Source organism: Pelophylax lessonae (genome assembly GCF_965119305.1).
Source record: "Pelophylax lessonae genome assembly, chromosome: 4".
Taxonomy (NCBI): domain Eukaryota; kingdom Metazoa; phylum Chordata; class Amphibia; order Anura; family Ranidae; genus Pelophylax; species Pelophylax lessonae.
The window spans coordinates 65613626-65626361 of record NC_138771.1 but is presented as its reverse complement, the minus strand read 5'-3'; the positions used below and the strand labels follow the sequence as shown (position 1 = coordinate 65626361).

The 12736-nt window shown below is 41.8% G+C and overlaps 1 protein-coding gene across 1 annotated transcript in view; it reads right to left on the bottom strand.

The window, feature by feature from the left end:
• The window catches only part of ADAMTSL3 (ADAMTS like 3), a 730739-nt gene that overhangs the window by 123416 nt on the left and 594587 nt on the right, over positions 1–12736 (bottom strand). The window contains exons 18-19 of the mRNA XM_082255626.1: positions 7935–8130; positions 4423–4602 (exon numbers count right to left, since the gene is read on the bottom strand). Coding sequence (XP_082111752.1) covers positions 4423–4602; positions 7935–8130 — 376 coding nt within the window. The remainder of the gene's footprint in view (positions 1–4422; positions 4603–7934; positions 8131–12736) is intronic.

The window sequence follows — 12736 nt, the reverse complement described above, 5'->3', positions numbered from 1 at the left end:
TTCTTGCAGTAGACCTCCTCTATAAATCTAAAGTGGTAACCTGTTAAGGTTTTTAAATGCTTTTAAAAATGTACGTAGTTTGTTGCTGCTGCATGGGCATGCACATTTTGAGTTCATGGAATATTTTATGTTTCGCCACAAGTTTCGGGAAATTACAATTTTCTTTTTTTTTTTTTTACACAAAGTTGTCACTAAATAATATATATCTCACACATGCCATGAGTATATGTGGAATTACACCCCAAAATACATTCTGCTGCTTCTCCTGAGTATAGGGATACCACATGTTTGAGACTTTTTGGGAGCCTAGCTTTGTACGGGACCCCGAAAACCAATCACCGACTTCAGGTTTTCTAAGGGCCTAAATTGCTTATTTTACTTCCTCACTACCTATCACAGTTTTGGATGCCCTGAAATGTCAAGATAGCACAAAACCCCCCTAAATGACCCCATTTTGGAAAGTAGACACTCCAAGCTATTTGCTGAAAGGCATGTTGAGTTCATGGAATATTTTAGTATTTTGCAGCTCTCATTTGTTTTGGAAAATGAAGAAAGAAAAATAATTTTTTTTTTATTTCTTTTTGCAATTTCCAAAACTTTGTGACAAAAAGCAAGATCTGAAAAATACTCTGCAGGCCTCTCAGCAAAAAGCTTAGGGTGTCTACTTGCCGAAAAGGGGTCAATTTTAACCCAGCAAGCATCATCACTGAAAGTACTCCCGCATTTGTGAAGTGACACAAAGTGGATGGCAATGCATGCATTGGACGTTGTATGATCCAGAACAAGAAGTGTCCCATTTGAAGAATAGGGACAGGCTAGTTGTAGCAAATCATGTACATGAGGGAATTGATCAGTCATGACACTACAAACTGCAGCCACAGCATGTGAGCCCCTCATTACAAGGTGAACATTGGTGGAATACCGCGGAAGAGTGCAGGAGCCAAAGGTGTCCGTATATGAAAATACCCGTATTGATCTGCTGGTTTTGGAGGAAGGGAAGCCTTAAAGGGATACCTCCATGCGCCTTGGTATATTTATCTGGTAAGAGGCTTGGATCATTTGTTCCCAGCATGTGGTGATTTAAAGCACTGGATGATTTTCTCCACACAGAGATTTATTTTGGGGAGTTTTTGCACTTACCTTTATCTGTCTGGTAAGGAGGAAACCCTACAGGTGGTGGGATTCATAGACACTTCTTTTTGGAATTGCATTAACCATCACTTGGTTCCCATCTTGGATTTATTATTTATTTTGCAATCTGCACTTTGGACAATATGGATTATGGACACTAGTCATGTTGTATATGCATCATTTAATATTGTTTTGTATTTTTATTCATTGTCAAGTCACTCATATATACACACAAATTTGTGTTTACACAAGAGATTTATTTATTTATTTTTTAGCGCACTAAACTTTTTTATTCACATTTAGCCCCCGTTCACATTAGGTCGCTCCGACTTAGGGGGCGACCTGTGAAGTCGCGTGCAGCGCGACTTCGGCGCAACTTGCACGGACTTAATAACATGAATGTCTATGCAAGTCGCCTCCAGGTCGCCCCGAAGTAGTACAGGACCCTTTTTGTAAGTCGGAGCGACTTGTGTCGCTCCTATTAGAATGGCTCCTGTACTACATAGTGGGAGCGTGAGGACCGTGACTTGTCAGGCTGACAAGTCGCCTGACAAGTCGGGTCAATGTGAATAGACACTTATACTCCACACTAGGTAACTAGGATCTTTGGTTGCAGCTTTTAACCACTTGCCTTCTGTGCACTTAAACCCCCTTCCCATCCAGACCAATGTTTAGCTTTCAGTGCTCTCACACTTTGAATGACAATTGCGCGGTCATGCTACACTGTACCCATATTAAATTTTTATCATTTTTTTCACACAAATAGAGCTTTCTTTTGGTGGTATTTAATCATCTCTGGGTTTTTAATTTTTTACAAAAAAAAAGAAAAAAGACAGAAAATTTTGAAAAAAAAAAGTTTTTCTTATTTTCTGCGAGTACATTTTGAAAATAAATAAATTTTTCTCCTTCACTGATGTTCGCTGATGAGGCGGCACTGATGGGCACTGATAGGCTGCACTGATGGGCACTGATGAGGTGGCACTTATGGGCACTGATGAGGTGGCACTTATGGGCACTGCTGGGCACTGAGAGGTGGCATTGCTGGGCACTGAGAGGTGGCACTGCTGGGCACTGAGAGGCGGCACTGATGGGCAGCACTGATGGGCACTGACGGGCGGCACTGATGGGCACTGGCGGGTGGCACTGATTGACACTGACGGGTGGCACTGATGAGCACTGATGGGCGGCACTGATGAGCACTGATGGGCAGCACCATCAGTGCCCACACTCAGTGCCCATAGTGCTGCCAGTCAGTGCTCATCAGTGCCTAGATGAGCAGGCACTGATGGGCACTGACTGGCAGCACTATGGGCACTGAGTGTGGGCACTGATGGGGGGCACTGATGGCGGGCACTGTGGGCATTGATGGTGGGCAGTTATTGTGTTTAGTGTTTCTTTGTCCCCGACGGCTGATCGGCTCTATCCTTCCTCACACTGCAGTCTCTGTGTGAGGAAGGAGCGCTAGCGATGAGAGATGATCTCATATGTTTACATATGAGATCATCTCTCATTGGACGGTCCGATCACGTGGTGAATGGCCGCTGTGATTGGCCATTCACCACGATCTGTGATCGGCTGTGTCCAAGGGACACAGCCGACACAGATTTTCCCCGATGCGTGCTCGCCGGAGCGCGCGGGGAGCCTGTGTCTGGGAGGCCATTTAAAGACGGCCTCCCGAAAATGTTAGTCCGCGCTGCAGCCGTACTTCGGCTACAGCGCGGATGGGAGGTAGTTAAATACATTAGCACACCCAACATACCATTCTTTCATTTTTTAAATTTATATTGTAAAAAATAAAAACTGCAGAGGTGATCAAATACCACCAAAAGAAAGCTCTATTTGTGGAGAAAAAAGGGCATACATTTTGTTTGGGTACAGCCTTGCATGACTGCACAATTAACAGGTAAATTCACGCAGTGCCAAATTGCAAAAAATGGTCTGGTCATTAAGGGGGTAAAACCTTCTGGTACTTAAGTGGTTAAAGTTCATGTGCGTGTAAAGGCAGGTGTCCCAATACTTTTGGCAATAAAGTGTATATATATATATAGATATATATATATATAGATATATATATATATCTATATATATATATATACAGTGGGTACGTGTGAGGAAGAAGAATGAACTTAAATGATTTTAGCAAATGTCTGCAATATAACAAAGAGTGAAAAATTTAAGGGGGTCTGAATACTTTCCGTACCCACTGTATGTATATATATATATATATATATATATATATATATATATACTGTATATACTTTTATTTTTCCACTTTTTATAAATGAACACATACTGTACCCTCTGTTCTCAGCTGCATAGAGAACTGGGGGAGGACAAACAGCAGCACACTAGTCTTCTCAGTGAATGGCTATGTCAGGACAAGTCTGATCATTGAAGGAGAGGAGGCTGAGTTCTCAGCACAGCTAGAGAAATAACCAAGCTGTGCTCTCATGCGTAGTGTAGTCTCTTTTTGATAGGAAAGCAGTGGGACTGGCAGGAACACCAGGAATTTTACACAAAGGGAACAATACAAAGAGAACAGTATACTTTGCCATACAAGTACATGGTGCAGCAGGCACATATCGTAATACATGAATATAACATTTTGGGTTTACATATTCTTTAAAATGTTAGCTGCCTTGCTTTTAGCAATGGCAAGTGCAACTCCCCATGTGTCCTTCATAACAGGTTACTCTTAACATATGAAAGAATTCATGGTATCAAGAGATTGGAATAAGGAAAGAGATTGCAGGCTAAAGGCCTGGAACTGTCTTAGTTACACCAATTAGGATATTAGAAAAATAACTTTATTAAAAAATGCAAAAGAGATCCACAAATTTTAAATTACAAAAAAGTAAAACCTGCGAAGAAAAGGGTTAATACTAAACCTTCCTGCAGCCCCTTTGCTGATACCTGGTGTATACAGGAGCTACTGGATGAAAAATCTTCTGTATCTGACATTTTCAGAAATGGGCTAAATGGGTCCCCGGGTATCTTGCAAACCTTGAAATGTGCCAGCCACTGAAGATAGCAAGTATCAACGTAACTCCTGAAGGCAGCAAGTATCAGCTCCTGAAGACAGCAAGTATAAGCGTAGCTCCTGAAGACAGAAAGTATCAGCAGCACGGGTGGCAGGACTGAGAATAAACCATTTTATTTGCAGGCAAGCCTTTGTTTTGAGATTTAAAAATAGTGACTAGTCTCTTTAAGTAACGACAAGAAAGCAGCAACATTTATGTACATCCCAAAGCCGTAATGTTTATTGTGGCAGCCTTTGTAAATATCACTGACCTTGGACCATTCTCCTGTAGTTAGCTGCAGGGGACAATCTACTTTCCCACAAGGTTTATAACTAGCTGGTTTTTGCATCTGGCAGAGTTCTTCAGAAAGTTTCATAAAGCTCCCATCTGCCAACAACTGTTTGCAACTCACTTTGCGGTTTTGGACACCTCCTCCACACGTCCGAGAACACTGAGAACACAAGCACAGCATTGTTCAATCCATCAGTATCACTTCAGTCACAGGGTATTGCATGGCGCATGTCAACTACCCAGCGCACAGCAAAACTCTCATAACACAACAGTGTCACTTGTCCAGACACCTCTACTAAACAGATTGGTATGTAGTCACATTTATTATGCCTGCTATCTAATAGCCATGTCTTTTCATATAAATTAGTTACAATACATCAACATTATGTTTCAGCAATTTGAAATAACAATCTGAGTGCGTTACAAGATTTGTTAGTGTTAAACAGTATTTTCCTTAAAACACAAGCTCTCTTATATTACTAGTTGTTTAATTAAATGTACATTAGTCCTATGTGAGGTCACTGAAATGAGGGAACCAGTACAATGTTTTCTAAAATGTTAACTCAGAAATAGGTACCCTGGTAAATCTTGCATGTAGGCCAAAAATATTTTTTCAAACTTGTCTGGATCCAAACAGGAAATAAAGGGGTCAATTTACTAAAACTGGAGAGTGCAACATCTGGTGCAGCTGTGCAATCAGCTTCTAACTTCAGCTAACAAAAAAAAAAACAGAAAGCTGATTGGTTTCTATGCAGAACTGCACCAGATTTTTCACTCCCCAATTTTAGTAAACCAACCCCAAAGTGTATAATATAACTGCATGGCTGCTTCATTGTTTAGTGGTCCTGTATGGTAAACAAGGTCTTCCTTAAAATTACCCCACGAAGGGTCATTCTTTGTAACAGAGCTCTTGTCTTCCAAAGCTACATGAAGTAATGGACTGGATGAGATCCAAACGTATTCAACCGTAGTCTCTTTGAGATGATCTAAATACAGTACAAAGTAGGGATCCTGCATCACAGACAATATTCGTAAAGCTGTGTGATGACCAGTTTTGTTAGCTTCAAGATCAGCTCTAGTACCAATGGTGAATGAGGGATCTCAAACACTGCTCCTCACTCATTATGAGAGAAATGCAATCATTTCTGGAGCTAGTAATCCTTTAAAATAATTTGAGTTTCCTAGCTGTCAGTCTGATGCTCCTGCTTCACCGTTTTGAGTCATTAGCCTAAAAAAAAAAAGTGTATCGGGAGTTCTACATGCTTGTTGTTAGCCGGTGCTCAAAAGTATTGATGCCAGAGGCTGTCAGGCAACTGGTATATCATAAGGTAGTCAGGACATTACTGTACTTTGTCTAAATATTCACGGTTTTGGACATTTTCATGTTTTGTAATAATGCAATGTAGCATTAACAGAGAAGCATGGCCAAACCTTTTGGATAAAATTCTCTTTTCGGTCAGTGCAGAACTGCACCACTTTTGGGAAGGATCCCAAAAGTATTGTCAGGATCCACCTAGCTGGATCACCCTTTCAGGATGTGGCCAAGAGCCAAAACCAGTCACGTCCATCCCACCCCACCTTGTATTTCAGCATTGGAGGAGCAGAGCAGGGGCAGTGACTGACAGTCACTATTCTTAGTTGCAAGCAAACTAAGAGTCGACTGATTAGTGGCAAGGCGATCACTCAGCTTGCGGTCTTAGGACTGCTGCAGTGTCACAAGAATGCTGCAACATAGAGGTGAGTATGTAGGTTTGTTTTTTAGCTAACCCCAAACTTTTCCTATTAAGAGGTACACACATAACAGTTTGAAAGTTAAAAATATTTATTGTGACTCATACAACTTACTAAGGTCAGAGAGCCAGGGATCTAGTGTTTTTAGGTCAAAGTCACCAATGGCATAACCCCCCCCCCCCCAAGACAATGTATTTCAGGTGCTACAGAGGCCATTATAGCAGTGACTTTTTCATACAGAACCCTGTAAAGTGTGACCCTCAACTGATGTTCCTTCTTAAAAACAGGAGACATCAACAAAGAAACTAGTAGTCAACAACATTGAGGAGATTTACTATTACTATGAAGCCCCAGGCAGCCTTAGAAAGGCCAAGTATGCTAGCAATTGCTATCCAGAATCAATACAATGCACTGCTGCTGTAGGTCCTGATTGCATTGCATCTTACTTAACTATGCAGGCAGCAGCATTGCTACAGCAGTAAGGGCCTAGTACAAAGTCTAGAACAGGACCCCTTCCCTTGCCACCCTCCATTTTATCAGTTTTACCTTAATTGTGCCTCTATGTTTCTGGGTGCACCAGACACCCTTTATTGTACTGGGACCACAGATTCAAAGTGATATTAAGCCCATAAACAGTGGTGTTAGAAGATTAATAATAGGATTGTGTAGGGAACACCAGGGCAGGTTCAAAGCTCATGAAAGCATTTCTATGACTCCTTTGTGCTTAGTTTTGTGACATGACAGCAGATACCCCTGAGAGCAAATAAGGAGAGATCAGCTGTATTCATATCATGACATAGGAAATATATGTGTCAAACAGCAAAGGAGACATGCATGGAAAAAGTGGAAAGCGTTTTGCAATCGTATTATTTGTAAAAAAACAGATGCACAAACACACATCTTGGGATCCCCCTTTGCCTCCTACTGGAGCAAAACATGTAAGAAGGAGGATCCTGGGTAAAGTTTCAGTGTTTGACATGTGCTGAATAATAAAGTGTATTTTACCCTTTGGAAGTGATGTGTGGCTTTAGGACTTTTCTAAATGAAGTATGGGAGGTTGAACCTGAAGATTTAAGCATCTGTCTTGCTATGGCTATTTTAGTGATTTTTATAGCATAAATATGTAATGACATTTTAAGACCATGTACCATGTATTGTTTTTAGAAGCCAGGCTTCCCCTATTCAATAGATAATAAACTTGTTTGACTGGTTCATGAACTCCAGACAGGAAGTGATGCTACAGGAAGTAGGGTGAGGCGAAAGAGGACTTGGACACAACCATTTCCTCAAGACAAAGGAGCAATACTGGTTGTTTGTGCTGTGCTAGAGGCAAACGAAGGGGCAGAGTTTTGCAGGATTCCATGAAGCACAAGAAGAAGTCTGGAAGATCCCGGACCCTGGAAGTAGGCTCCATTACCAGAAAGAACCAAGCTAAGTAACTGTGCATATCACATACACTGTACATGCTTATTTGCAAGGGAGGATAGATAGCATGTGTATGTTGTAGGCATATTTTGTAATACTTTGCACGTCTTGAAGTGTTTTTTCTACAAATGTGTATGCAGCATTTTTGTTCAGTAAAACACATTAATATACTACTGAGGCCTTTATGCTTCCTTGTTTTACTGCAAAACATCCTTAATAGACAAAACAGTATCTGTGATCTAGAGTTCTTAATTGCAGAGGTCCTGGGAAAGGCTTTAGATTATGTTTTGTTAGTAACAAGAACAATAAAAAAAATATCAAGTTGTATCTAGATACCTGTTGCCAGTCTTCCACATGCCAAGCTGGAGGGCAATCATTCTGGTTACATGGTTGCAGTGCTGAAGGCTTGTTACCGCCACACTCTTGTTCGGAATTATTACCAGACTCAGCCAGGCCAGAGCAATGCACGTCCCTTGTTTGTATTCCTACTCCGCATGTGGCTGAGCATCTGCTCCAGGGTCCAGTCTGCCACCTGTTTAGAATAAAGACACACAGGTATTCTAAATAATCTGCTTAGACATAAATGTTTTTGATGTGAAAATTTAACCTTTCCAAAAGCTATTTTCTTCAAAGACTCTAGGAAAGCATAAAGGATAACTGAACATGTAAACACATTAGCTATTTAAATATATCCAGGGTTACCACACATCTTTACAAATATAAGCTCTCACTTATGCCTAGTCCTTCCCAGTGCTTTGAGAGCCATCACAGATCCAAGTCAGGGCACACATTGCTTTGTTTGCATTCAGCTTGTTTGCATTAGTACTGCAAATGCTGAGAACAAGGAAGGTATCTGTTCCACATAAGACCTTGTTTACATGGGGGGTATCAATGCATACACCTATGTCAGGGCTGTCTTTGCCTGCACAGAATGCACAAGTATTCAATGCATCCACATGTAGGCAGTCACATTCATATCAATTGGGACACAGTGGCTGCATGGACACAACCTCTGATCTCAAGTTTAAATCCGTGCAGGTTAGTGTCCTCACATACAGACAGTGTGCCTTCAGGGACACGCACCCACACCTTCACAGATGTCAAATTGTGACAACTGGTTGTATCCATGTAGTCAATGCATCCCATTTGACATGAACAGGACTGCCTGCACGTTGATGCATGGATCACCAGTGAATCCAAAGCAAACAAAGACAGCCCTTGCATGGGTGTACATATTGAAACGCCCCATGTGAAGGAGGCCTAACAGGCCAAGTGTCTATGGGGCTGATAAAGTGTGTTCACTTGGCTTAGTGAAAAAGTTGAAGCTATGTGAATTCATTCAACTATGTGTAATCATTCTTTTTTCCCTGGCACATATTTAGATAATCAAAATTAAAGTATAACTAAAGATAAACTTTTTTTGTTGTTTCAGACCCATCCTCTCTATTTGTTATGTTTACTGTTAAGGCCCGTACACACGTACCGATCGTCGGCATACAAACGTCGGCGGACGAAAGATCTGCCGATTGTACGCGTGTTAGTATGGTGCCTCCGACAGATGTCTGCGCACAATCCGCGGACAAAAGTCTTTCGTGCAAACATGAAAATTTTTGTCTGCGGACACCAGAACGGACGATTGTTCGCCTGTCAGTACAGAATTCGGCCGACAGACCGCAGATTTGCAAGACTGGGCATGCTCAGAAAATTAAAAACACAGGGAAAGTTAACCATTACATGACATCACTTCTGCAGTCAGCTGAAGTCTGCAGACAAAATTCTTGTGCTGTCCTTGTGCTGTCTTTGCACTTTTCAACAGACACCGACATCCCGGGGAGAAAAGACGAACATTTGTATGCCGACGATCGGTACGTGTGTACGGGGCTTTAGAGGTAAAGTGAAAGAAACTCCCAAATTTTGGGTTGTCACCAGACCAGGAAGAGAAGGGAATTATTCCAATGAGGACATAAGTTCTAGCGGCAACCAGGGAAACCCTCACTTCCTGTTTTGGCTATAGGACAAGAAATGATGGGAAATATTCTGAATGGGGCACAGATGTGCAACCCAGACAGGTGTTAAAAATCTCCCATACTCTTTCTAAAATGAGGGGGAAAAAAAAGTTTTACCTTTAGTTCTACATTACCATAACTTATCTGTTACATAACATATTAAGTCTGCTTCTAGCTATTTGTAGTCTTCAAAAACTTCAGAATCAAAGTCATCATTTTTGGCTCCTGGCAGTGAGAACATTGGGTTTAATTTAGTAAAGGTGCAGAGTCTGGGAGGTTTATTAGTCAATGTTTTCATATAACTTTCATCCAAGATTCACACAACTTTCACTGAAGGTTTACCAAATACTTACCATAAGAGTTCATTAGAAAAATTGAGGAATTTTGCAGAAAGCACAGACCTCTGTGTATTGAATTTATGCTCTCTTCACATGGCAAATAAAGCTACATTCAGTTTGAATACCTAATCATATATAAGAGGGGTTGAATAGTAGGAATGAAGTGAACACAGCCTAACCCTATTTACTAAGCTAAAAAACTCACTTTATAAAGTAAACATTCATTTTCCTATGTGAACAGTCTCCTCTCAGTAGTAAATCCAACTCACTGAATAAAACAGTTAAGTGAATCAGATGCCTTCCTTGTTGTTCTCAGTCGTTGGGGCTAATATACTAAAGGCAAACTAGCTGTTCACTTTGCAAGGTCATTTTCCCTTAGCTTAGGGAATGAGTGGAAGTTCTGCTGATTTCCATCCAATCATGTGCAAGCAAAAATACAGATTTATTTCATTTTCCTTGCAGGTGATTGGGTATACTTTGGAAAGTAAATTCACCCCAAATGTACTAAGCTAAGGGAAAATTCCCTTGGAAGGTGAACAGGCTATTTACCTTTAGTAAATCAATCTCATTTCAATCTCAATCAAATTGAACGTAAACAGCGCAGTGTTAAATCTTTCCTAAGCCTCGTATGACAGCTCCTAAAGTGGTATTAAAGTCACATTTTTATAAGCCACTGACAGGCAAGGTTTTTATAACAGAAGAGACTTTAGTGACCTCTTCTGACATAAATGCCTCTTCCTGACATTCATTGCTAATGTAATCTGAACTTCACATGTAGAGCAAGTTGTTGGCACCTATTCTGGCTTCCGAAATGACCATAGAGACCTGTGATCCTATATAGAAGGATCACAGGCACTCTGTGATCATTTCAGAGAGAAGAACGGTCAGCTGTGTTTACAACAGCTGACCGTCCTTCTCTCTCAGTGGTGAGCTATCACGGGTGCCTGGCGGCAATCGCGGCTGCCGGTCCTGTGTATCAGCATCCCCGCTGCCCAGTAGGGGCAAGAGCGCGCCACCGGTGGCCCACGCTCACCCCCCCCCCCCAGCGCCAAGCGCGCAACCGACGTAGGGCTACATCGGTTTGCACAGGAGGGCCAGTCTGCCGCAGTAAATGTGCAGCGGGCGGTCTGGAAGCTGTTAATACCACTTTAAATTAAAGGCAAACAATGCAAAGGCAACAGCCTATTTCTGCAAGGTTGTTTGAAATCCCTGGATATAGAAAACAAGCTTGAAGTGGTATTAAACCCCAAACCAAAAACATAATACTATATATTGCAGCTTACCAATCATTACATGTGGTGGCTGCATTACTTTTCTTTTTTTTAGGCTTTTTTCACTCTGAGATCTGGCCAGTAACACACCTCCTGTATTAGAGTGCCCCCACGCTGGATGAAGGAGCACAGCAGCACCTTTGGACAGAAGCATTTTTAGTTTAGGGGGAGGGGGTGTTAGATGTACTAGCAAATTTAAATACACTAAAACATTTAAGCCAAACCTAAGCTCACACGTTAATGACAGCAACAATTTCTTCTTTTGGGATAAATAAATAAAATCTTATTATTTTAGGCACCCCTGTCAGTGGTAAATGCTTTGTCTCAACATTCTAATTGATACATTTGAAGGAGAGATTGCTCTGTTGAAAACAGTCTTAGTGCCGGTTCACACTAACGCGGCACGACTTCTGGGGCGACCTGTGAAGTCGCGTGCACCGCGACTTCGACGCGACTTGCACGGACTTCATATAATGAATGTCTATGCAAGTCGCTCCGATGTCGCCCCGAAGTAGTACAGGAACCTTTTTCTAAATCGCAGCGACTTGAGTCGCTCCTATTAGAATGGTTCTCGTAGCACAGAATGGACCGCGACTTGTCAGGCTGACCAGTCGCCTGACAAGTCGCGGTAGTGTGAATGGACACTTACTGGTGGGATCACCAGGTGAAAATAAAGGAAAGAAACCCTAAGGCCCCTTTCACACGGGTGGTGCGCCCGACGGACTCAGTTTTGCTCAGCGGGGATCGATCCGCCGATCCCCGCCGAGCAGGCGGATGACAGGTCCGTCTCCGCTCACTGTGCAGAGACGGACCTGTCAGAGCCCTGCTCTCCTCTATAGAAGATCGGATGAGAATGGACCGCATGTCAGTTTTCATCCAATCCGATCCGATCCTCCAGATGGATGGAAAATAGGGTTTCCATCCATCCGGATTTCACAGACAGGATCAGAGCAGAGAGCAGCGGGTGTCAGCGGAGATGTCTCTGCTGACATCCGCTGCTCCATAGGGCTGCATGGAGCCTCCGATCAGGTCCTACTGAAAAACTGACAGGCCGACCGGATCTGAAAGCCAGTGTGAAAGCACCCTAAAAAGAAAACACAAGTGCAATCATCACATCTAAGAATGGGTAAGTTGTAATATTATAAATACTTGCTTTTGGGTTTAAGGTTACCCATAGTGCCCAATACGATTTTTTTCGTTTTTTAAATGTGAAACCAGATTGACTGCTATTGGTAACAACTCCACGTTTTTGGTAATTTTTTCCCCCAGTTTTCATGAATCAGATCTAACATGCTTTCAAAGAAGCAATCTTTTAAGCTAGTTATGTGCCTTTGCTTACTTGTATCTTACAATTGACTTTCATTTCCTCATCTATTTTCTTGGATTTGTACATTTACCAAGATACAATATAAATCCATCTAATAATGTACAGAGGTGTGTCATGTACGGTAAACAGTTACATGCAGTTTTTACATTTACTAGAAGACCTCGCCGGGGCCTCTGAAATTGCCTTAGTAAACTTT